This window comes from Salvia splendens, chromosome 20 (assembly GCF_004379255.2).
Source record: "Salvia splendens isolate huo1 chromosome 20, SspV2, whole genome shotgun sequence".
Lineage (NCBI taxonomy): Eukaryota > Viridiplantae > Streptophyta > Magnoliopsida > Lamiales > Lamiaceae > Salvia > Salvia splendens.
This window is the reverse complement of record NC_056051.1, coordinates 7,417,835-7,443,261: the sequence shown is the minus strand read 5'-3', so window position 1 is coordinate 7,443,261 and position 25,427 is coordinate 7,417,835. Positions and strand designations below refer to the sequence as shown.

Below are 25,427 nucleotides of genomic sequence, written 5' to 3'. Positions count from 1 at the left end.
CGATTTAGCTGAAGAGGAAAAAACCACTCCAGAAAACCCTCAACATTCAATGATCAGCAAACTCCATTCGCCATCAAAATTGATTGTCACTTTTTAAACCCTAGAAAAGTGTAATTTCAGCTCTGCTGCTTATTAATTCTGCGTTTTCAGTGATAAATGGAGAAGCAGGGATCAGGTTCGCTGGAATTACAATGCGTCGGAAAACTGGAAATCGCGCGGCCGAAGCCCGCCGGTTTTCTTTGCGGCTCAATTCCGGTGACCACCGATGAGGCTTTTCACGATTTTAGCTCCGCAGCTCTAGTTCCGTCTCCGAATACGTATGTGAATTTTTGTTGTTGAATAACGGTAGTATATAGTCCGCGCAAGCATATTTGTTGGATTCGTAATCTGAAGTAATAGGAGGTTTCGTGATTTCATAAGATGATAAATTTCGGAGTCAGAATTGTGGGAACAGTATATTGAACTAACAGGTAGGGTGATCATGTTTTCTACTGATGTGTATGCTTATTTTGGTTGAAATGTGTAGGCAAACTGATTTATAAGGGAATCCATGTGTATTTTGTAACTGTACATGTTTCGATTAGTTTAAAACTTTAGATCGCGTTGTCTCATAAGTGTTTCCGCATTTGAGTGTGACAAGAAGTGAAGCTTACTGAATATAGATATGTGGTTGATGATAAATGTATTTCTGTTTAGGATATAATAGCATGTGTGGTGCAAAATAATGTTTGTCTTTGCTGAGGCTCTCCTTTTTGTATCATTAAATATCACTCCATTACACGTCCGTTACTTTAGAAGATCAATGGTGTACACATTTGAGTAATAAATCTATCTATTGTTATTTGATTGAGTTTTGGGGAACATAGGTTATGCGCTCCAAGGTATCGGATGATTCCTGCAGAAACTGATCTGAATGCACTCCCTTTACTATCAAGTATTCCTGAAAGAGTGTTACCAATTGCCGCCACACAGGCAAAAACAGATGGAGGTAATGATTCACACATTCGCTTGAAACATTTTGTCATTTAGGGGCTAGCTCATACAAAAGACTAATGCAAAACACATAGACATACACCAAGGTACTGCAAAATATGGGATAGAAGAGATAATTCTTTTAACGTTGGTTGATAAAGAAAATACTGCATATCCATAGGGGATGGTATGCCATTTTTTCTCCAGGTGCATAGCCTTTATTCTGATAAATATTATGGAAATTTTTATCTAACTATGGCCATCAGGGGGAATATGATATTTCCATGATTTTTTTGCATCTTTTTTGTGCTAGTGAGCTCTTGTATGTAATATGCTATTATGCCATAGTTATGGTATCATGTAGTTAAATTATGTTGCTTCTGGCAGATTCTTCCTGGCAAGGTGTGTCTATTACGTCAAGTCTTGCAAGGAAAGGAGAAGCACTTGCTGTAACTGGTTTAGCAGAATATGGAGACGAGATAGATGTGATAGCCCCAGCTGATATTCTAAAACAAGTATTTAAGATACCATACTCCAAGGCTCGAGTCTCAATTGCAGTTCACCGTGTTGGACAAACACTCGTCCTGAATAGCGGGTAAGATTCTATTCATATTTCAGTTTTCTTTGTTCTGAATGCTTTAGTTCTTAGAGGTTGTTTACAGGCCTGATTCTGAAGAAGGAGAAAAACTTATCCGAAGGCAAAACCATCAGCCAAAATGTGTAGATCAGTCCTTGTTTCTGAACTTTGCAATGCATTCGGTAAGAATGGAGGCTTGTGATTGCCCTCCGAGTCATAACACTTCAACGGAGGAGCAGTTTAAATCATCTAATTACACTGATGAATGCATTACAAGTGAAGGGTCGATTGGACCCTCAAACCACCCGAAGCAAGGGCATCATGCACCGGATAGGCAGCGTGAAGGTATTGTTCAGAAAGACAAATATGGCAATCAAGAAGAGTTCCCCTCAGGCAGAAAGGAGGATGATGCTTTCTGGGGGAAGAAAAAGAATAAAAGACATAAAGGTAGTGAAACTACCAAGAAGGTCTCAGAAGTCAAAGAAAAGCTAAGGTGCCCGGTTCAAGAATCTGAAAAGTACAGAAAAGTTGGTGCAGATGATTTTCTAAGGATTCTATTCTGGCAGTTCCATAACTTCCGTATGCTTTTGGGAAGTGACTTGCTAATCTTTAGCAATGAAAAATTTGCAGCCGTGAGCTTGCATTTATGGGATGTTTCACGGAAGGTAGGTGTTGACCATTTAAAAGATCATAATTATTTGCCCCCCCCCCCAACAAAACTGTGTTTTTATCACCACCTATCTTTTTTCCTTCTTTTTCTCACAAGGAATATTCGTTTGACTTCATTTGCAGGTCACTCCATTGACCTGGCTTGAGGCATGGTTGGACAACTTTATGGCTAGTGTTCCTGAATTGGCCATCTGCTATCACGAGAATGGTGTCGTTCAGGGATACGAGCTATTGAAAACTGATGATATTTTTCTACTGAAAGGTGTATCTGATGATGGAACTCCTGCTTTTCATCCTAATGTTGTCCAGCAAAATGGTCTTTCTGTTATGAGGTTCCTTGAGGAGAACTGCAAGCAAGACCCTGGGGCTTACTGGGTACTCATTTTCTGTTGATTGTTTGGTTTATGTTTATTGTCTCTGTTGTAAGATTTGTTTTATTTCAATTGCAGCTTTATAAAAGTGCTGGAGAAGATGTTGTGCAGCTGTTTGATCTTTCAGTCATTCCTAAAAACCATTCTGCTGATAATTGTCATGATGCTACTGGCCCGTTGCCATCTTTGATTTATGGAAGAAGAAGTGATTCTGTTCTCTCCCTGGGCACTCTACTTTACCGAATAGCACATAGATTATCACTGTCAATGGTATTCTGCAGATCCTTGATGGTCAATATTATGTTCTGCCATCTACTGTATGTTGATAATTTTTTTTTGCAGTCTTCTAATAACAGGGCAAGATGCGCAAGCTATTTCCAAAAGTGTCTTAGTTTCTTGGATGAACCAGATCATCTAGTATGTTTCATTTCAACTGAGTGAATATTTATAGATTTAATTATTTGCAAGACTTGGTGTGATATTTAATATGATTGTGTGGGACTAGGTGGTGCGTGCGCTTGCTCATGAACAATTTGCAAGGCTCCTCTTGACCTACAAAGAAGAGTTTGAGTTAACATCTGCAGTGCCTCCGGTAAAGTCAGAAGTTATTATTTCTGATGCTGAAGAAGAGTCAGTAGATTTTATTAGTGGCTCAACATCAAGTATTCAAGATATTGTCTATCCACCTGTCAGCACAGTTGAAAAGCCTGACAATGCAGGTTCTCTACAACATATCGAACTAGAAAAGACTTCTCAGAAGTCATGTGGCCAAGATATATAAAGGAGTCAGAATCCGGAAAGCTTTTGAGACAATCATGAAATGATGTAGATATGAATTTGACATGGAAACCAGCAGTTAATCAGGTATATATCAATTCTCACCGATTGCAAACATCTCGAAGGCACATCCGTAGTCGACGAAGACCATGGCCCTGTGCTTCGGCTTTAGCCTTCAGCTCAGAGATCTTAGGTCCAGTAGCCACTTTTGGTGCCTTTGGAAGTTCAGGAAGGCCCTTAGATGTAGCTGATGTCGTCACCTCAGTTTGAACTGACAATGCTGCTTCTATCAGACGATCAAAAAATAATGATCTGTCTTCTTTTGATGGTGAGCTTAAATGCAAACTGGTAATGGGCCCAAAATGAACAAAGAAAAGGAACAAATTTTAGCATAATTTGAACAACAATGTACAGCAGATGAAAAATAAAGGTAAAAGCACATAATTGGAAAATGGAAATCTAGAAATTCTACAGACAGGACCTCTACATTCCAATTATTTAATCACAGTTAAGGCTTGGAATACAGATAGGGAATGCAGTTACTTGAAAAGTAGAGTAAAAAAACATCAGCTTAAAATAGATTGTCTCAAAAAAAAAAAGAAAAGAAAATGAATGACTGTCCCAAATAAAGGTTTTCTGGCATCCTAATTGATTTTTTTTCCTAAAAAAACAACAAAATTTAATATAAAATTAGACTTCGCGTATTTGAAGAAACATTAATAGCGACTAGAAATAGGAAATCAAGAACAAATATTTGGTGTATAAGTTTGGACAATGTGATGCAGCTACAAGTTAAATTTAGACCAAAATTATGAAAGTAAACAGGTCATAATTATGAAATATTGATAGACATACACATGGTGGTCGGAAAATATTGAGGGACTATCATATATCTCAGCAAGCGGGATAGAAGATGTTCCCAATAGTAATATGGGCAAACCCGAAGGTAATTCTTCCAATAACGTTCGCATTACAGCCTTGAGTTGGTCATGTGCCTAAAACAAAAAACGAACCTTGAGTTGGTCATGTGCCTAAAACAAAAAAAAATGTTTAACCAATGATACAATCAACAGCAAAATATTTATTCTACCGTTACTTGATAAAATGAGTAGTGCATACACATAAATCAATTAACAGCAGAAACCAGATCAAGATATCACCAAAAAATAAGTGATAATTCACTCACACTCTCCCACCAAAGGTGGAATTGAGGCAAATATAGTATAGATGGCGTAGCTCTCCTGGCTTCACCAAATATATGCACCAAAGCTTCCTCTGGAGTTTTAGCTCCAGGATCAGAAAGTAAAGATGGCAGAGCAAGAGAGTGAACAGGAAACTTCTCGAGTTCATGTAAAACTGCAGGCCCAAGATGATCCTGCAAACCAAAGCATTCATTACGTACTCGTCACATGTAAGCCTTATAATGATTGATATAAAACATATTTAAAAGAGGAGAAAAATTACGACATTTACCAGCCCAACACCATCGTCACCACACAATAAAAGCCTCGGCCTATAGACAAGGGAAATTGCGGATCCATAGGAAAGCATTGAGAGCTTTGTTACATCTGATGAAACAACAGGGAATATGTCACAAATGATACTCATAGCCTTTTCCAGAAGTTGTTGCAGACATGGATAAACAACAGGTGATAATGGCCTCGAGTTCACAATGGAGCCTCTGTGTGCAGCAGGGGTGATTGTTGTCATGGCCTCTAGAAAGTGATTCTTTTCCACCTTCACAGAATCAACATCTATCACGAATTTGTCATCACTTGTATAGACTTGGGGATATCTTTCCCGAAAAGCACGTATTGCAGCTTCAGTGCATAGAGCTTTTAAATCAGCACCACAGTATCCTACACAACTAGCTGCAAGTTCCAGTTTTAGCTCCTTCGAAGGGGCCTCCTTCCACTTACGGGTATGTATTTCCAGAATTTCAGCACGTGCTTCACAGCCAGGCAAGGGAAAGTTGAACTCACGGTCAAATCTCCCAGGGCGCCTCAAGGCTCCATCAATAGCATCAACTCTGTTGGTGGCACCAATCAAGACTACTTGTCCGCGAGAATCAAGACCATCCATTAGGGCAAGCAGAGTTGACACGATTGAATTATGAATCTGCTCTTGCTTGCTAGACCGAACAGGTGCCAGCCCATCAATCTCATCGAAGAAGATGATTGAGGGCTGATTCTTTTGAGCTTCTTCAAATAACAATTTCAATTGTCTTTCAGCTTCCCCAACCCATTTGCTCAAGACATCAGCCCCCTTACGCATATAAAAACTGACTTTCTGTCCAGCCTTTGAAGCAGCACACGCCAATGCTCTGGCAATCAATGTTTTCCCCGTGCCAGGAGGACCACATAATAAGACCCCCCTGGGTGGAGTAATATTGTAACTTGCGAAGAAGTCTGGATATAACAGTGGAAAGAATACCATTTCCTTCAAGGCATCAATATACCCAGACAAACCACCTATATCATCAAAACTTACAGACCCATCAATTTGAATGGGCTGAATGTCAGCCCCTCCTTTGGAGCTTGGACCAGCAGTTTGAATACCAGAAGATAAATTAGAAAGTGCATCATTTTGATGACCCCAACCAGATGCAGCAATATTTAACCCCAATGACGCAGTCCCTTGCATGTCTAGCCCTCCAAACAACCAAGGCGCAGCTGATCTGCTGCCACCTCTTCCCCATGGTATTGGAGGACCTTGATCAAGCTCATCTACTAGAAGTGAATCATCAGAGTCGTCAGCTCGAGTCATTCGATGACGTTTATGAACTCGTGAGCCCCTCCTTGAATCCCTGCCTGCTTTAGAACCCATTCCTTGATGAAGTACTCTACGTGGAGATCTTGGCATTTGTTTACTCTGCTCTATCGAGAGTCTGCGGACTTCTGCTCGATTGCGGAGATCATATCGCCTTGTACCCTCTTGCTCTTCCCCCTCTTCATCATCACCATCTTCTTCTTCATCTTCACCATCCTCCTCACCCGCAACCTCCGCTTCCCCCTCTCCATCATCAGCATCATTATCGTCAACATCTTTAGCATTATCTGGTTCGTCATTTACCTCCTTTTCGTCAGATGTGCTTTGTTCCTCATCGGATTCTATGCGCAATGCTTTTCTAGAACCTCCTCTGGAACGTCGAGGCCGTAGTCCTTCACGACGAGGTCTTAGCCCTTCACGACGAGGTGTCAATTCATCTTGGCTTGCAATGTTATTGTTTATTCTGTTGCTAGATCTTCGATACCTAGGCACTGGAGACACCATCAAGTCATTATCCTCTGTTCCAGAACTATCAGTGTATTCCTCAAGATTCATGGGCATCCTCCGCTTCCTGGTAGACCGCCTAAGATTGCCATCCGCTGACTGCAACCAAGATAAATAACTTCTTTTAAAATAGGGAATCCATCAATTTTAGTAGAAGTTTGACGCAAAATATTACAGCAAGAGAATTGTATAACTTGGACCTCACTGAACAAATGAGACGAATAATAAATAAATATATTGTAGAATATATGTGTATCTAACTTTCCTTGTATATCTCTAAGTACTTATTTTAGGATTAGATTTAACGTGGTTGTAATCTTAGCTTTCTACTCCCTGTATATGTAGGAGAATCTCTCCCTATGAAATATACTATATTTTTCTTCCATATATGTGTATATACTTCTCTGTTCTACAAAGTAAGTAATTAATTACGTAAAAAAACAATACTTCATACGTTTTCTTTTGCGTTTCTTTCCTTTTGGAAAAACTTCGCCAAATGTGCAGATGAAGCTCTCTTCTTTGGCTTCTTTTTCTGACTCCGCATAACAATATTTGGAGTATAATACATGTGGCGATTATGATGCCTTGGCCTACTCTTGAGCCTATCACTTGTACGAACTGGCCTTGAATCTGGCCCATCCTCCACAACTGATCCTTTTGAGAACATCAGAACCACTAGAGTCTTCCCATGATCTAAAGTAACACAACAGCAATAGATAATAAGTTACAAATACATAGAAAGATTTTACTGAACCTCAATAATCAGCAAATTACTTGAAAGAAATACAATGAACCACTAGGCAACTACATATGCAATTTGGCCATATGACCAATGCAGTCACCCCAAGGAACAGTTTGAGGCAGGATGCTAGGGATACACCCATGCCAAAAGAAAAATTATTTAATTTGGTGCTGGTAAAAACCGCAAGCAATACAGAAAATTTACAACATTGTTCACACTCTACAAAGAAAACAGCAATATTCTAGATTATACCTCACATGCAAAAGAAATAATCAATTTTCTGTTACTAACCTAGGAATTTTCATAGGTTTCTACTCTTTAACAAAGTGAAACAATGGCAGCACTTTATGATATCAGCTTGGGTTTAAACTTCTGCCAGCATACAAATACTGAATCAAACATCACTACAGCTACTACCACTGCTGCTAGAAAATCAATAGTAAGTAAATAACTTTCTTTTTCTTAGAATAAAGATCAATAACGTTCACACCTACAATTAGCTTTCACTTCCTCTCTGAGAAAAAAAAACTAGTATTCAGCCACAATCTTCCACCACACCAAGCACTTCTCCCTCTTAAATCAACACAGACTCAAACATCAAGTGAAGGGGTGAACCAGCATATACCTAGCTGGGACAAATGCCCCACCATCCTTCTTCACTGTTGCATATTTATACATAAATTTCCCACTATATCTATAAACTACACTAAATGCCCCCTCTCGAATACATAAAATTTTCCTACATAGTATATTTTTGCCCCTTCTCAGTGAAATCCTAAAATAGTTCCAGTCCGCCAATATCCTAGACCTAGGAAACAAAAAAGAAAAAAGAATAAAGAAAAAACAGAGTAGTAAAATTGCCAGTTTTAGAACCAACAATTACCAAATTATTCACGAGTAACAAAAGTAATTAAACAAACATCCAGTCAAAATAGTTCCAGTCCTCCAATACCATAAACCTAGGAAACATAAGAGAAAAAAGAAACACAAGAGCAGTAGAGTTGCCAATTTTAGAACCAACAATTATCAAAAATTTTCACGAGTAACAAAAGAGGGCTTCTCCCTCATTAATCGACGCACACAAGCAATCATCCAGTTAAAATAGTTCCAGTTATCCAATATCCTAAACCTATGAAACAAAAAAATAAAAAAAACAGAGCAGCAGAATTGCCAATTTTAGAACACCAACAACTACCAAAATTATTCACGATTAACAAAACTAAATCAACAAACAACAATCACAACGATACAGTTTACAAAAACAAGATAGCTTGAAATGCAATTGCATGCATTGCGTATGCCGTGAAATTAGAGAAAACAACAGACAGCAGCTGGAGAATCAGGAGATACATTTCCAAAAATATAGGAAAATTTTCCCAGGAGATGCAGATAAATACAGCTCAACAAGAAAACAATCAGCAATTGACAAAATCAACAGAGTTTTCGCAGGAATTGGAATGTTTACCTTCAGATGATTTCCAACAAATGCTAAGAACTGAAATGTCAGGTGAAAAAACTCGGGGGTTGCGGTGATATAGAGAGAGGTTTTTCCTTTTTTCATTGCCTATTTTAAATTGCAAATATAGTATTAATAATTTTTTGTTACGTTAAAGGCCCATTAATGTTAAAGGCCTTAATAGCCCCAATGTAGTTTTTAAGCCCAAAAAGATATCAATAATTAAGTCATTATTGGCCCAACGGTTATAAGTTGTGCAATTACAGCCACGCTCCTCGAAGTTTTGTTGTATTACCAAATAGGCTCTTATACTTGTGAAACTTCAGTTTTCCTCCCCTAAAAGGCAGAAAAACTCTCTCATGTATACTAAATGATAAATTAATTTCTTACTTTCTTTTTCTCTTTTTTCACAGTTTATTCTTATTTATTTCGCTTGACAAATTATGTAGGTTCACTTATGAGAAAATTATTAAGTATCAAATAAAATATTATGACACGGGATTTAATTACCTCGATTATTAACTTGTTAAATAGTAAGAGTAATTAAAAATGAAAAATTCACAATTTGAAGTAAAATATGTTTTCTCTCTCCTTTTTCTTTTTTTTCCATTTTATATTTCTTCCCCATTTCATATTTTTCCTTTGTTTTATTTTGTTTGCCATATTTATTTTTATTTATTCTTTTTCCTGTTTCCTTTTGTTATATCGATTTTATTTTGTTTTTTTCATTCATACGACTATTTTAGTCTTATATTTTTGGGAAAATCGGGTTTATGGGGGAGTTCACACTAAAGATTACGTAAATGTACCCATTTTGTTATCTATTCCATAAATGGGAAAAACGCCAACCACATTGGCGTTACTATTTATAAATACGCCAACACCATTGGCGTTTTATTATCGCGTCGTATTTTAGGTGTATTTTCACAAAATACAGCCATTTAAAAACGCCAACTTAATTGGCGTGTTTTAGGATAAAACGCCAATATAGTTGGCGTGTTTACTTATTAAAACGCCATTGAAGTTGGCGTATTTACTATAGAAACGCCAATAAGGATGGCGTGTTAAACTTAAAAACGCCATTCATGTCGGCGTGTTTCTGTTGAACCATATACTTATCAGATCTCCCCCAACATCGCGACCCTAAACACTTTCCCTCCCCAAAACGTGAAAACCCTTCCCAAGGCAGAAAAACCTTTCTCTCGGGTCGACCCGGTGGTGGATTTAAGCGTGGATATTTTGAATTTGGCTAATTCTTCCAAACATTAGTCCTTCTAATCGGTTAGTATATCAAATTTTAGACTCATTCTTCTAAACATTAGTCTTCCAATATTTGATTGATTGTTGTGATAATATATATTGTAGTGTAATTAATATAATAGTTTGACCAATTGTTATGGGCACACTAATATTTTGATGGATTATTATGATAGTATATATTTTAATAGAAATATTTTGATGGATTGTTGTGACCTAATTTTGTTACCAATATTTAATGGATTGTTATGATAATATATATTGTAGTGTATTTAATAGAATTATTTTGTCAAGTGTTTGGCTGACTCTACATAATGATGAATGTAAAAATAATACATATTTATTTGTGTTTTACATTATTGCAGATAGTATGACGTGGTGTGTCAATTTATATTGGGGTGGAAAGATAATTCCCGGAGCAGTTATTTCGTATGATCCTCCTTTTGCTAAAGGATTCATTATGTTGGATGAAACAATTTCGTACGATGAGCTGGTGGAAAAAATTTGTGAAAGGATGGGGATAAGCATATATGAAAACAATATTCAAATAATATGGAAACGTACTATATGCTTTGGATCCGGAGTCACGTTTATAGGTGTTCAACTAGAAGAAGTATGCATGCAACTAATGTTTAGTGAGAGTATGGTTATTGGAGGTGTAATTGAATTATATGTTGAGTATTCGGCAATTACTCAACATCATAGTCATCATGTCATAAGTTATGATGCTGGTACATCTACGAGAGCCCAAGAACCATATTTTGCTGCAACACAAGATTTTGATGTTGGTACGTCTACGAGAGCCCAAGAACCATATTTTGCTGCAACACAAGATTTTGATGTTGGTACGTCTACAAGAGCCCAAGAACCATATTTAGCTGCAACACAAGATTTTGAAGCTGGAGGCGTGCATTTAGGGGAACGTGACAATTGTGATGTGGTTGAGGACATAATAGGTCCTGATAAAGCCGACTTTCTTGATCCACAATCACCTTATTATTCTGAAGATTCCGACACGGTTAGTTCAGACTCAGATGGTGATCCATCGGATGATGAACAATTTGTTGCTTCAAGACCATCCATTCCACTTGGAGAAACAGCAGTTGGAGAAACATCAGTTGGTGGAAGGGCAGTTGGAGGAAGAGTAGTTCCACAGTTCCCACAGCCTGGAATCAACTACTTTCGCACCTTACCAGGTCCATATGATAGTTTTGATCCCAAAAACTTTGAGCGTGATGATCCCAGTGTGCATTATTGGAGTGAAAAAGATCCTACCAATGTCGGTTTGCATACTAAATTTAGAACGAAGTTGGAATTGAAGGCAGCTGTGACTCATTGGCATTTGGAAAAAATCCGACAATATACAGTTGTTGAAAGTAAAGGAAAGAGATGGCATGCAGTTTGTAAGTGGCCACAAGGAAATCCGAAAGATACGTCCTTACCTAAATGTTTGTGGGAGTGCCGAGCAACACTGAGGAAGCATGATGAACACTGGCAAATTAGAGTGTTCAGCACTGCTCATACTTGCATGGGGGATCGTAACTATAATGGCCACGCTAATCTTTCGTCGGGTATGATAGCGTTGAGTGTTCGCCATCAGATAGAAAACGATCCTTGCTACAAGGTAAAATCAGAACCGTGGAACCGGGGGAGATCCGGGATATACGGTTGGACAATCCCGAATTGGCGCAACACTCGGTGTGGCAGGTGTGGCTCAGCCAGATTCCAACAAATAAGCGTTGTTATCGACATCCATATAGGACGACCGGCATCTCCCGGTGGAGATAAGGCATCCAAATAAACTACATGTGATACAAATTTTTCAAAATAATTTCCATAAAAACAAAAATAAAAAAACCAAAAACATTTTATAAATATATGAAGTACCTGATTAGGATGCATCATGGAGAACTGATCTCGGAAATTTTCAATACAATGTCCGGGTGCTTTTACATATGACGCCGGGCCATTCCATCTAAAAAATTTAAATTATGAGCGAAGAACACAAAAATTGATGAACATTAAGTTTCAAAAATGAATAAATGAACAACTTACGCGCTTGCGCATGGTAGATAGTCTGTATGCACGGGATCTAGCATCCTAGGTCTAATATTTGGGATTCTCTCCCAAGCCCAAAGTTGTAATAGAGTTAAGGCTCCCCCTACATCCGTCCTCTTAGCAACGGACGCTTCACACAAATTGTGGTACAAGCAAGCAAGCGTCGCCCCACCCCAGCTATATGTAGAACACCGTTCTATATCCATGAAAAAGTGTAGGTAGAAGAACGGAATTTTATTTTCGGAGGCGTTGGGGATCATCAGACCACCAAGTAATAGCAGACAATATATACGAGCCCGCTGAGTATATATGTACTGTTCGTGGTCACCAGACAGCTCAATCCTCAATTGGCGCGATAAGCTCGTCTGCTTAAAAGCCATTTCCTTCAACTCAGATGCGTCCGGTATGAATCCTAGAAAATCCAAACACCTGTCCATCCAATGTCCCGCTTCCGTCGGGGGGATGTAAGCTGTCAGAGCCTCTCCATCAACTTTCAGGCCCCATAAGACCTCGACGTCTTCCAGTGTCACAGTCGCTTCACCGACTGGAAAGTGAAACGTGTGAGTCTCTGGCCTCCAACGTTCAATCAGAGCTGTGATAAGATGGTGGTCAATGTCTTTTGGTTTACCACACCTTAATATACCCCCAAACCCCATCTGGTCCACTATTGCCAAGACATATTGATTGATGGGAACATCCCAAATTATTCCTTCATATCGTCGGCAACGTACATATTCGGATTGAACTCCTGCCCATATATTGTTAGAGACGTGTTGTCTCTGAAAATATAATACAGATGGATCCGCAGGACCACATGCAAGCCGACGACGAGAGGTTGAAGATGATGCCATAATTTACCTACATAATCCAAATTCAAGAATAACCAACCATAACATTTAATCCAAATTCATAATCCAAATTCAACAATAACCAACCATAAACCATTTCAATAATTAGATACAATTTAATCCAATATCACAAAATTGAACACCAACATCAAATAATTCACTTACACAACATTGCACATTCAAAATCATAAACCAATTCACCTACACAAAATTAACAATTTCAATTAACAATTCGCCCAACCTACCAATTTCAATTTTGCCTAACCTAACATTTTCAATTTGTCCAATTTCAATTTGACAAACCTAACAATATAAACAAATTTAACAATCTAAACTAATCAACATACATCAACCAAAACCCACATAAACCAAAACAATTTGCCCAATTTTTTAGCTATAACAACCCTAGGGTTTAGGTTTATAATCAAATTTATACACAAATTAACTTAAACCCAAACAATCCAACATAATAATCAACAATAATATCATTCAACCAATCTAAAATGCATAATATTTCTACTCAATTCACAACCCATTACAAACCCTAGCTATCCACCAATTACTCTAATAATGTAAAAGGTAAGCATACTAACCGAATAAAATAGATGAATTTGGGGGAGAACAGCACCGATTGATGAATGTAGGCCGAAATCGCGGAGAGGATGCGCGCCGCTGGAGAAATCGCGAAGGCTGTGTATGGTGAGATTTTCGCGATTTGGGGGAGGAACGCCTGATATATCACCCTGAGTAAACACGCCACTCAGGTTGGCGTTTCTAATATTTAGTAAATACGCCAATCATGTTGGCGTCTTTTAGGAAAACGCCAATATGTTCGTCGTTTCAACAACGATAACACGCCAATTACAAAGGCGTTTTTTTATTTATACACGCCAACCAAGTTGGCGTGTTTTATCGTAATTGCAATCGGAGAGAATACGCCCCAAAATACGACACAAGTAGAAAACGCCAACTTCGTTGGCGTTTTTACCTTAAAACACGCCATTAGTATTGGCGTTTTTACTTAAACACACGCCAATGTGGTTGGCGTTTTTCCCATTTATGGAATAGATAACAAAATGGGTACATTTACGTAATCTTTAGTGTAAACACCCCCATAAACCCGATTTTCCCTATATTTTTTTGTAAGCGATTTAGCTGAAGAGGAAAAAACCACTCCAGAAAACCCTCAACATTCAATGATCAGCAAACTCCATTCGCCATCAAAATTGATTGTCACTTTTTAAACCCTAGAAAAGTGTAATTTCAGCTCTGCTGCTTATTAATTCTGCGTTTTCAGTGATAAATGGAGAAGCAGGGATCAGGTTCGCTGGAATTACAATGCGTCGGAAAACTGGAAATCGCGCGGCCGAAGCCCGCCGGTTTTCTTTGCGGCTCAATTCCGGTGACCACCGATGAGGCTTTTCACGATTTTAGCTCCGCAGCTCTAGTTCCGTCTCCGAATACGTATGTGAATTTTTGTTGTTGAATAACGGTAGTATATAGTCCGCGCAAGCATATTTGTTGGATTCGTAATCTGAAGTAATAGGAGGTTTCGTGATTTCATAAGATGATAAATTTCGGAGTCAGAATTGTGGGAACAGTATATTGAACTAACAGGTAGGGTGATCATGTTTTCTACTGATGTGTATGCTTATTTTGGTTGAAATGTGTAGGCAAACTGATTTATAAGGGAATCCATGTGTATTTTGTAACTGTACATGTTTCGATTAGTTTAAAACTTTAGATCGCGTTGTCTCATAAGTGTTTCCGCATTTGAGTGTGACAAGAAGTGAAGCTTACTGAATATAGATATGTGGTTGATGATAAATGTATTTCTGTTTAGGATATAATAGCATGTGTGGTGCAAAATAATGTTTGTCTTTGCTGAGGCTCTCCTTTTTGTATCATTAAATATCACTCCATTACACGTCCGTTACTTTAGAAGATCAATGGTGTACACATTTGAGTAATAAATCTATCTATTGTTATTTGATTGAGTTTTGGGGAACATAGGTTATGCGCTCCAAGGTATCGGATGATTCCTGCAGAAACTGATCTGAATGCACTCCCTTTACTATCAAGTATTCCTGAAAGAGTGTTACCAATTGCCGCCACACAGGCAAAAACAGATGGAGGTAATGATTCACACATTCGCTTGAAACATTTTGTCATTTAGGGGCTAGCTCATACAAAAGACTAATGCAAAACACATAGACATACACCAAGGTACTGCAAAATATGGGATAGAAGAGATAATTCTTTTAACGTTGGTTGATAAAGAAAATACTGCATATCCATAGGGGATGGTATGCCATTTTTTCTCCAGGTGCATAGCCTTTATTCTGATAAATATTATGGAAATTTTTATCTAACTATGGCCATCAGGGGGAATATGATATTTCCATGATTTTTTTGCATCTTTTTTGTGCTAGTGAGCTCTTGTATGTAATATGCTATTATGCCATAGTTATGGTATCATGTAGTTAAATTATGTTGCTTCTGGCAGATTCTTCCTGGCAAGGTGTGTCTATTACGTCAAGTCTTGCAAGGAAAGGAGAAGCACTTGCTGTAACTGGTTTAGCAGAATATGGAGACGAGATAGATGTGATAGCCCCAGCTGATATTCTAAAACAAGTATTTAAGATACCATACTCCAAGGCTCGAGTCTCAATTGCAGTTCACCGTGTTGGACAAACACTCGTCCTGAATAGCGGGTAAGATTCTATTCATATTTCAGTTTTCTTTGTTCTGAATGCTTTAGTTCTTAGAGGTTGTTTACAGGCCTGATTCTGAAGAAGGAGAAAAACTTATCCGAAGGCAAAACCATCAGCCAAAATGTGTAGATCAGTCCTTGTTTCTGAACTTTGCAATGCATTCGGTAAGAATGGAGGCTTGTGATTGCCCTCCGAGTCATAACACTTCAACGGAGGAGCAGTTTAAATCATCTAATTACACTGATGAATGCATTACAAGTGAAGGGTCGATTGGACCCTCAAACCACCCGAAGCAAGGGCATCATGCACCGGATAGGCAGCGTGAAGGTATTGTTCAGAAAGACAAATATGGCAATCAAGAAGAGTTCCCCTCAGGCAGAAAGGAGGATGATGCTTTCTGGGGGAAGAAAAAGAATAAAAGACATAAAGGTAGTGAAACTACCAAGAAGGTCTCAGAAGTCAAAGAAAAGCTAAGGTGCCCGGTTCAAGAATCTGAAAAGTACAGAAAAGTTGGTGCAGATGATTTTCTAAGGATTCTATTCTGGCAGTTCCATAACTTCCGTATGCTTTTGGGAAGTGACTTGCTAATCTTTAGCAATGAAAAATTTGCAGCCGTGAGCTTGCATTTATGGGATGTTTCACGGAAGGTAGGTGTTGACCATTTAAAAGATCATAATTATTTGCCCCCCCCCCCAACAAAACTGTGTTTTTATCACCACCTATCTTTTTTCCTTCTTTTTCTCACAAGGAATATTCGTTTGACTTCATTTGCAGGTCACTCCATTGACCTGGCTTGAGGCATGGTTGGACAACTTTATGGCTAGTGTTCCTGAATTGGCCATCTGCTATCACGAGAATGGTGTCGTTCAGGGATACGAGCTATTGAAAACTGATGATATTTTTCTACTGAAAGGTGTATCTGATGATGGAACTCCTGCTTTTCATCCTAATGTTGTCCAGCAAAATGGTCTTTCTGTTATGAGGTTCCTTGAGGAGAACTGCAAGCAAGACCCTGGGGCTTACTGGGTACTCATTTTCTGTTGATTGTTTGGTTTATGTTTATTGTCTCTGTTGTAAGATTTGTTTTATTTCAATTGCAGCTTTATAAAAGTGCTGGAGAAGATGTTGTGCAGCTGTTTGATCTTTCAGTCATTCCTAAAAACCATTCTGCTGATAATTGTCATGATGCTACTGGCCCGTTGCCATCTTTGATTTATGGAAGAAGAAGTGATTCTGTTCTCTCCCTGGGCACTCTACTTTACCGAATAGCACATAGATTATCACTGTCAATGGTATTCTGCAGATCCTTGATGGTCAATATTATGTTCTGCCATCTACTGTATGTTGATAATTTTTTTTTGCAGTCTTCTAATAACAGGGCAAGATGCGCAAGCTATTTCCAAAAGTGTCTTAGTTTCTTGGATGAACCAGATCATCTAGTATGTTTCATTTCAACTGAGTGAATATTTATAGATTTAATTATTTGCAAGACTTGGTGTGATATTTAATATGATTGTGTGGGACTAGGTGGTGCGTGCGCTTGCTCATGAACAATTTGCAAGGCTCCTCTTGACCTACAAAGAAGAGTTTGAGTTAACATCTGCAGTGCCTCCGGTAAAGTCAGAAGTTATTATTTCTGATGCTGAAGAAGAGTCAGTAGATTTTATTAGTGGCTCAACATCAAGTATTCAAGATATTGTCTATCCACCTGTCAGCACAGTTGAAAAGCCTGACAATGCAGGTTCTCTACAACATATCGAACTAGAAAAGACTTCTCAGAAGTCATGTGGCCAAGATATACCTTCGTCTGAAATGGAAGAAGTAGTAGATATGACAGCAGGAGGTAGGAATTTTTCTGATGTTAATAGCTATGACTTTGCAGCCTCTAATTTGCTGAAAAAAACTGAAGATCTGGTTCAGACTGTTTCTGATCCACTGTCTTCCAAGCTTGCTGCTATACATCATGTCTCTCAAGCCATCAAGTCACTCAGGTGGACAAGGCAATTTCAGTCTGCCAGGCAAGATCTGAACCTTGAAAATGAAGTTAAAGATGATTTGACTTCGTCAATGGATTTCTCTGTCTGTGCCTGTGGAGACTCTGATTGTATTGAAGTTTGTGATATTAGGGAGTGGCTTCCCACATCGAAAATAGATGATAAATTGTGGAAACTTGTTCTATTGTTGGGAGAATCTTATTTGGCACTTGGTCAAGTTTATAAGGACGATGGCCAGCTGTATCAAGCTTTGAAGGTTGTAGAGCTGGCTTGTTTGGTCTATGGATCAATGCCTCGAGACACAGGATTCATTTCTTCCATGGTTTGTAGTTCATTCACCCCAAATGATGATATAAGTGAAAATGAGTCTGCTATGAATGGTGATGTTCTTGTGTCCTCTAATTACCTCTTCTGGTCTAAAGCTTGGACTCTGGTGGGTGATGTACATGTTGACTTTTATTTGAAGAAAGGTCAAGACGTCTCAAGCCAAAGAGAAGTGAAAGAATGCACCAAGAGCTTGAAAATATCATCTGAAGTATTGAAGGAGGTTGTAAGGCTGAAGAAGAAGATTGGGCAATTTACGGAAAACTGTCGTTCTTGTTCTTTAGTGAACTGCAGCTGCCAGAGTGACAGGGCCAGTAGCGGCAGCAGTGCCAGCAGTAGTGTTCGGGATGCATACCCATCTGCTTATGGTAGAAAGCAGAATAAGAAGCCACATGGCAGAAACAGCCTCTATACACATACTGGGGACAACAATAATCATGTTTCTCAGAAAATGGGCCTAAAAAATACTTATGGACCTGAACATATCAAGCATCCGAAGAGTGATACCTGTGTAGATAGTAGGAATGAGAATTTTACGATTTCAGATGCAATGGAGGAGATGAATTTGAAAACTGCCAGCTCTGAAACAGCTGATGTTTCAAAAGAAAAAGATAATGCAAGGGGTGCAGAAGAAACTCATCCAGAAGCTATTTCCACCGGAAAATCTGCAGCTAAAAGTGGTGGTATATTTAAATTCTTGAGAGGTTCTGTGAGTGGAGATGCAGACTGTAAATTGTCTGGTGCACTAAGCTGTTATGAAGAAGCTCTCAAAGCTATGGGTAGGCTTCCTCCGAGTTCAATGGAATCACAATCAGTACTGAAAAAGAAAGGATGGGTGTGCAATGAATTAGGGAGAAACAGGATCGAAAGGAAGGATTTGAGCAAAGCTGAAACTGCGTTTGCCAAGGCAATAGATGCATTTAGAGAAGTAGAAGACCACACCAATGTCATCCTGATCAACTGTAACTTGGGCCACGGACGACGTGCATTAGCAGAAGATATGGCATCCAAAGTTGAAAGTCTCAAGAAACATGCCTTGTTCCAAAAATCATATTTGCAGGCACTCGAGACTGCAAAATTACAGTACAGGGAAGCACTCAGGTACTATGGAGCTGCCAAAACAGAACTTAATGCTTTTGTTGAAAAAGTGGGTCCTCTATCTAGCAGTGTCAAAAATGAAGTGAACACGCAGTTCGCACATACGTATCTGAAGCTTGGTATGCTACTAGCTAGGGAAAACACTTTTGCCGAGGTTTATGAAAATGGTGTTCTGGAAGATTGCTCTAGTCCGTCACCAAGTCAAACTCAAACTGAACACAGGAAGCATGAAATATCAGCAAATGATGCAATCCGGGAGGCCTTGGCTGTCTATGAGTCACTCGGTGAGGTGAGGCGACAAGAGGCAGCATATGCTTATTTTCAACTTGCTTGTTATCAAAGGGATTGTGTTTTGAGGTTTATGGAGTCGGATCAAAAGCAAAACACTTTAAACAAAGTTGAAAGCAGTGTTGTTCAAAAGGTAAAGCAGTATGCTTCCCTCGCAGAAAGGAATTGGCAAAAGTCCATTGATTTCTATGGGCCAAAAACACACCCTGTGATGTTCTTGACTATCCTTACTGATAGATCAGCTTTGTTGTTTAGCCTTTCAAGTTACCTCCACTCAAGCATGGTACGTCTACTGCTTATCTCAGTGTACATGAAATGTCAATGTATATCTTTCTTTACAAGACACGCATCAGAGCAATCACTGTACACGTTATCATGTTGAATGTGTTGCTTCCTTGCTAAATCTGTTTTTTTTTGGTTGCATTATTAGGCAAAAATTGCGTGATACGTACATACTCTTTCTTATAAACTTTTATTTGGGGTGAGAAGAGAAATATTTTTGTTACTGCTACCATCGGTGTTGGCACAGAACAGCCTTTGCGCAATTCTAATCGACCGGAATTGTGCATCTTACTGATAGTTGTGGTTTAGCATGCACCTCTAGCAAATCTGCAATTGCATTGTATACAATTGTTTTAAAATTGTATAGTGTTAATTTTATTGGTTTGCTGCTTCTGCACAGATGCTTGAATCAGCCCTAACTCGTCTGCTTGAAGGACGCCTTGCATCTGAAAGCACATCGCTACGTGATCAAACTCCTGAGATTTGTGCTAAGTTTTGGTGTCAGCTTCAAACAGTCTTGAAGAGTATGCTGGCCACAGCACGCTCCACAAGAGCAAATAAACATTCTATCAACACTCAGCAAACCCCCAGTAAATCTTCCGATGCAAAAAAGCTTTCAGAGCTTTACAAGATCTCTTTGAAGTCACCCAATTTCGGTCAGCTGAACAAGATGCACAGCTTGTGGACTGCGTAGCTAGATTAGCTAATGCAACGGACGTACTTGTGTAAGTTACAATCTCTGAAATGAGCGAGCATCCTGGAGATTTAACTAGAATTGGGGAGGTGCATGATTTCTGAAATTTTGGGATTTTGATTATTCCGCCTGAATCTTTGATGTTAAGACGAAGATTGATTCGAATGTGTGCGGTTTCAGATGGTAGTAGATTCGACCAATCTGGATGGTATTGTTTGAATTTTGAAGGTCATCTTGAACGAGGATGCTGACCGTGAACCATTTTTCTGGATTATATTATTGTCCCATAGCAAATTAGACAGATTTTGTATATGATTGTTTGAACTCGATGGTGGTCATCTTCATACGGCACGGATGGTCTTTTGTTAATAGAACGCTGACCGTGAACCATGATACAAATGGTGTTCGTCTTATGCTACATATTTTATTTTGTTAAGTCCACTTGATAGTTAATTGTTATATCCGTTTATTTGATTCTAGTATGTTAATATTATTTTGTTATTATGATCATAATTTTTATAATTATATCAAGATCTTAATAAATTATTACTGCCTCCGTCCCCTATAATTCGTCACCATTTGACTCGGTACGGGTTTTAAGAAATATATAGAAAGTGGGTTGAAAAAGTTACTGGTAGGTGGGTCATATTTTTATATATTAGTTTTATAATAAAATATGAGTGATAATGAGTTAGTAGAATGTGAGGTCTACTAAAAAAAATAGTAAAAGTGAAAGGAGACAAATTTTTAGGGACAGACGAAAATGGAAATAAGTGACAAAGTGAAATGTGATAACATAACACTAGTAATAAATAATATAATAGTAATAAATATAGTTGCTATTATAATTATAATCGAATATAATTAATACAATCCATCTATTGCCTCAATTCCAAACCGAAAAAAATGAGCCCCAATCCGCAAAAACACTCACCACATCTCTCCAAAAGGCAAATTTGCAGCCACAAACCACAGCAAATACCGTTAAACCAAAAGCCAAAAGTTAGTTACTTTCCCAAACGAAAATAACAAACAAAACCCAAAAAAACAAAACACACAACCAAAACAAATTCCGCCTTCCCAAAAACACAAAAAAAATCAACAAAGATGAAGAAACGATCAACGGGATCATCAGCCTCAAAGGTCACCGCCACGATCCTCCCCTACCAAACCCCGCGCCTCCGAGACCACTACAGCCTCGGCCGCAAGCTCGGCCAGGGCCAGTTCGGCACGACCTACCACTGCATCGAGAAGGCCACGGGCCTCGAGTTCGCGTGCAAATCCATCCCCAAGCGGAAGCTCGTATGCAAGGAGGACTGCGACGACGTGTGGCGCGAGATCCAGATCATGCACCACCTGTCGGAGTGCCCGAGCGTGGTGCGGATCAAGGGCACCTACGAGGACAACATGTTCGTCCACTTGGTGATGGAGCTCTGCAAGGGCGGCGAGCTCTTCGACCGCATCGTGCAGAAGGGCCACTACAGCGAGAAGAAGGCAGCGCTGCTCATGAAGACCATTGTCGGGGTGGTGGAGTCGTGCCACTCGCTCGGGGTGATGCATCGTGATCTCAAGCCCGAGAATTTCCTCTTTGATACGCCCGATGAGGACGCGAAGCTGAAAGCGACGGATTTCGGGTTGTCCGTTTTTTATAAGCCAGGTATAATTTGTGATTCGGTTTTTCCGTTGCTAACTTAATTTTAATCAACTTTTTATTAAATAAATAATGTATATATTACCTACTTCCATTAATTTTAAAATCTGAGCTAGTTAATTATGAGATATTTACTCATGGACAAAGGAACAAAAGAAGTACTAGTTGGTGGATCTCATTTTAAAGAAAAGTAAATTTCTTTTTGTTGATGTGAGCATTTGAAATATAGTAAGATTGTGAATTATTATTTGTATAATTAAATTGATAATATAAAGGTAAAATATAATGAATAAATAATAAAATATCACAATTTTAATGAATAAATTGTACTAAATCACAATCAATATATTGTTTTGGTCTAATTTTGGTTTATTACATTTGGTCTAAAATTATTTTTGGTACCTTATTAAGTTTGTGACCTGGTCTCTAACATATTGTTTTGGTCCAAAATAACCCTTTTTTGTTAAAATTAGAAGTCAAAATGTTGTATCAATTTAATAACTTAATTATAATTTAGGACTAAAGTACCTTATTAAGTTTGTGACCTTTTGGTCTCTAACATATTGTTTTGGTCCAAAATAACCCTTTTTTGTTAAAATTAGAAGTCAAAATGTTATATCAATTTAATAACTTAATTATAATTTAGGACTAAAGTCCAATTTTGGTCCCGTATATTTTCTATAAAATTCTTTTCGAGTCCCATACATTAAGTTTGTAATATTGTTTGGGACTAAAATGTACCAAAATAATATGTTAAGCAAAATGTCAAAAACTTAATGTAAGAGACCAAACAGAATATTATGCCAAAGGGACCAAAATTGAACTTTAGTCATTTGAAAAAAGTAAAATCTTAAAATATTATAGACTACTGAGAATAGGAAGCTCAATGCTACGGATTTTGTGTGGATTTTGGAGGATTTGGAAGTGAGATTTTGTATTATATCAGTTTATATTTGCGAAGAAATGTTAGGATCACTAGCAAAACAACAGAGATTACGATAATGCGCATAAGGTGTTTGATATATTTCCTGAACCATTCAAGAATCTAGAGAAGATATATGTATAGGTTTTATATCCATAAGATGAGACTGTGGAGCTTTAATAATATCTTATCATCTGATACTCTCCAACAAATATTAGCATCATCTGCAAAATAAGAGAGAATAGGGAGTGCTTATACGGTGTTTGATTAATCTCCTGAACCGGATCAACATAGATTGTTTATGATGATTTAGATGAAGTTGATTTAAACTTATCTTACCCTTTCAGAGCAATCTCTCTCCGATGTTGTCGGAAGTCCTTACTACGTTGCGCCCGAAGTACTGCACAAATACTATGGGCCTGAAATCGACGTATGGAGTGCTGGTGTGATTCTTTACATATTGCTATGTGGCGTTCCTCCATTTTGGGCAGGTAATAAACCTTTATATTCGATTCTTTTGCAAGCAGTGGTAGATCTAGGGAGAGACGGCCGACCTAAGAGGGGCCTAATTTTCCTTTTAGTCCGTCCGACTCTTTTTATGCGAAATTTAAGATACACGGATAATAGTTGGAAGAGTGATGATTTCATGAACTTTATGTTTCTCAACTTTGCAGAAACCGATAATGGGATCTTCAGAACAATCTTGAAGGGAAAGATTGATTTCGTGTCGGAACCATGGCCCCACATTTCAGACAGCGCGAAAGATCTGGTGAAAAGGATGCTCGAAAGAGATCCCAAGCAAAGAATATCTGCTCACGAAGTCCTATGTTAGTACCATCTTTCTCCATTCCTCGTTCACACCTTCCTATACCGATCCTAACATGATTAGGGTTTTGTAACAGGCCATCCATGGATCGTGGACGACACGGTCGCGCCCGACCAGCCTCTCGGATCTGCTGTGTTGTCGCGGTTGAAGCAGTTCTCGGCCATGAACAAGCTCAAGAAGATGGCTCTTCGTGTAAGTGTCAACGGTTTTATTTATCCTATAGTAACAATTGACATATAGTAACTGAAGTTGATAGTTATTCAAAGTATGAAGTCCCATAAAGTTTTGAAAACAGAATATTAAATCACGAAGTTTCATTTTTACGAAGTTCTCTCTTCTACGCACAAAACAACATCTTTACTGATGTTCACAACAACGTTGTTTGATTAAAATAAGTAAAAAATAAAGGAAAAAGAAATACTTATTTAAATGAAAAAAATGTCGTTTTGAACATTACCAAAAGACGTATAAGACAATTGATAAAATTAATAACTCTAATTGACCATTAAAAAACTCTAAAATATCAGATTTGATAAACTCTAGTTCGGGTGGATGCACGTGCAGGTTATAGCGGAACGGCTCTCGGAGGAAGAAATCGGGGGTTTGAGACAGTTATTCAGCATGCTCGACGTAGACAACAGTGGAACAATAACGTATGAGGAACTCAAACAAGGTTTGAAAAAAGTCGGGTCTGATCTAATGGAATCGGAGATCCTTTCACTAATGAACGCGGTTCGTACATTCCAATTTTTCTATTACAAGAACTCGATTTCCGAGCAAAAGTGGCACATTTGTTTTTCCTTTTTACCTATTTTTCCCTCAAATATTTGAATGGAAAAAGTGTCCCAAAAGATAATACGGAATCTGCATACCAAATGGTAAGTTTGTTTAAATCATTTATGTTTAATTGCAGGCTGATATAGACAACAATGGGACTATAGACTATGGTGAGTTCCTAGCAGCAACATTGCACATGAACAAAATGGAAAGAGAGGAAAATCTTCTCGCTGCTTTCTCTTTCTTCGACAAAGATGGGAGTGGCTACATCACCACTGACGAGCTCCAACAAGCTTGCAAAGATTTTGGCCTGATCGACGATCAGATAGACGAGATCATTAAAGAAATCGACATAGACAACGTAAGTATCCCCTGAGATCACCTTGAAGATTCTAGGCATCTGCTTTTAGTTGACTATGCTTTCAAAATGTGAAGGATGGACGCATTGACTATGGCGAATTCGCGACGATGATGAGGAAAGGTAATCCCGGGGTTAGTTCAAGAACCATGAGAGGGAATCTTAAATTTAATTTGGCCGATGCACTCCAGGTTAAACAAGAACACAATGAGGAAGATGAGTAAAATTTACATAATCTTTTTCACTTTTTTTTTCTCTCTTTTTTTTTGTATATGTTTCTGACAAATGTAATCTTGATTTTTTTTATGGTATAAATATTTCCTAGTTATGCTGAATACACTGGTGCAGAAAGTCACTTAAATATCCAGCTGTTAGTGATTTGTAGTTGTAGTTTTAAAATCCCTTTTCTCTTTGAGATGAGTGATGTAATTTGTTGTAAGAGGAAGTATCAAAAGAAAGGAATTTGATGACAAGTCAAGTTTCTCTACTCCATAATTTG

At 38.3% G+C, this 25,427-nt stretch overlaps 4 protein-coding genes across 7 annotated transcripts; 3 read left to right on the top strand and 1 right to left on the bottom strand.

The window, feature by feature from the left end:
* On the top strand, positions 1-3,370 carry LOC121782199 (erythroid differentiation-related factor 1-like). 2 transcript variants are annotated; one of them, XM_042179939.1, is made up of 8 exons: positions 1-317; positions 867-988; positions 1,360-1,567; positions 1,635-2,214; positions 2,342-2,593; positions 2,668-2,859; positions 2,932-3,006; positions 3,095-3,370. In XM_042179939.1, the coding sequence occupies exons 1-8, from the start codon at positions 157-159 to the stop codon at positions 3,368-3,370; spliced, it is 1,866 nt and encodes a 621-aa protein (XP_042035873.1). In that variant the 5' UTR covers positions 1-156. The 2 variants fall into 2 exon arrangements, with proteins under 2 accessions (XP_042035873.1, XP_042035874.1); XM_042179940.1 differs by having other exon boundaries at positions 175-470.
* Positions 3,327-8,933, bottom strand: LOC121782198 (ATPase family AAA domain-containing protein At1g05910-like). 2 transcript variants are annotated; one of them, XM_042179937.1, is made up of 6 exons: positions 8,847-8,933; positions 7,094-7,332; positions 4,840-6,738; positions 4,553-4,741; positions 4,222-4,361; positions 3,327-3,711 (listed from the first exon to the last, which is right to left on the bottom strand). In XM_042179937.1, exons 2-6 carry the CDS (start codon positions 7,304-7,306, stop codon positions 3,468-3,470), a joined length of 2,685 nt encoding a protein of 894 aa, XP_042035871.1. In that variant the 5' UTR covers positions 7,307-7,332; positions 8,847-8,933; the 3' UTR covers positions 3,327-3,467. The 2 variants fall into 2 exon arrangements, with proteins under 2 accessions (XP_042035871.1, XP_042035872.1); XM_042179938.1 differs by lacking the exons at positions 3,327-3,711; positions 8,847-8,933 and having other exon boundaries at positions 4,339-4,397.
* Positions 8,934-14,144: 5,211 nt separating this feature from the next.
* Positions 14,145-20,830, top strand: LOC121782197. 2 transcript variants are annotated; one of them, XM_042179935.1, is made up of 9 exons: positions 14,145-14,464; positions 15,014-15,135; positions 15,507-15,714; positions 15,782-16,361; positions 16,489-16,740; positions 16,815-17,006; positions 17,079-17,153; positions 17,242-19,701; positions 20,101-20,830. In XM_042179935.1, the coding sequence occupies exons 1-9, from the start codon at positions 14,304-14,306 to the stop codon at positions 20,392-20,394; spliced, it is 4,344 nt and encodes a 1,447-aa protein (XP_042035869.1). In that variant the 5' UTR covers positions 14,145-14,303; the 3' UTR covers positions 20,395-20,830. The 2 variants fall into 2 exon arrangements, with proteins under 2 accessions (XP_042035869.1, XP_042035870.1); XM_042179936.1 differs by having other exon boundaries at positions 14,322-14,617.
* A 651-nt stretch (positions 20,831-21,481) lies between these two features.
* Positions 21,482-25,288, top strand: LOC121781010 (calcium-dependent protein kinase 11-like). The gene is made up of 7 exons (XM_042178687.1): positions 21,482-22,051; positions 23,315-23,458; positions 23,642-23,794; positions 23,870-23,985; positions 24,358-24,525; positions 24,707-24,931; positions 25,006-25,288. Exons 1-7 carry the CDS (start codon positions 21,502-21,504, stop codon positions 25,150-25,152), a joined length of 1,503 nt encoding a protein of 500 aa, XP_042034621.1. The 5' UTR covers positions 21,482-21,501; the 3' UTR covers positions 25,153-25,288.
* Positions 25,289-25,427: the final 139 nt, after the last annotated feature.

Bases quoted from the DNA above. Each gene is read 5' to 3' on its own strand.
- LOC121782198 (XM_042179937.1), bottom strand. From the start codon at position 7,306: ATGTTCTCAAAAGGATCAGTTGTGGAGGATGGGCCAGATTCAAGGCCA. The intron at 6,739-7,093 runs GTATGAAGTATT...TCTTGGTTGCAG, and splicing joins AAAGAAACGCAAAAGAAAAC to TCAGCGGATGGCAATCTTAG. The intron at 4,362-4,552 runs GTGAGTGAATTA...TTTTTGTTTTAG, and splicing joins TCCACCTTTGGTGGGAGAGT to GCACATGACCAACTCAAGGC.
- LOC121782197 (XM_042179935.1), top strand. From the start codon at position 14,304: ATGGAGAAGCAGGGATCAGGTTCGCTGGAATTACAATGCGTCGGAAAA. The intron at 14,465-15,013 runs GTATGTGAATTT...TGGGGAACATAG, and splicing joins CTAGTTCCGTCTCCGAATAC to GTTATGCGCTCCAAGGTATC. The intron at 19,702-20,100 runs GTACGTCTACTG...GCTTCTGCACAG, and splicing joins GTTACCTCCACTCAAGCATG to ATGCTTGAATCAGCCCTAAC.
- LOC121782199 (XM_042179939.1), top strand. From the start codon at position 157: ATGGAGAAGCAGGGATCAGGTTCGCTGGAATTACAATGCGTCGGAAAA. The intron at 989-1,359 runs GTAATGATTCAC...TGCTTCTGGCAG, and splicing joins ACAGGCAAAAACAGATGGAG to ATTCTTCCTGGCAAGGTGTG. The intron at 3,007-3,094 runs GTATGTTTCATT...GTGTGGGACTAG, and splicing joins TGGATGAACCAGATCATCTA to GTGGTGCGTGCGCTTGCTCA.
- LOC121781010 (XM_042178687.1), top strand. From the start codon at position 21,502: ATGAAGAAACGATCAACGGGATCATCAGCCTCAAAGGTCACCGCCACG. The intron at 22,052-23,314 runs GTATAATTTGTG...TTACCCTTTCAG, and splicing joins GTCCGTTTTTTATAAGCCAG to AGCAATCTCTCTCCGATGTT. The intron at 23,795-23,869 runs GTTAGTACCATC...GTTTTGTAACAG, and splicing joins ATCTGCTCACGAAGTCCTAT to GCCATCCATGGATCGTGGAC.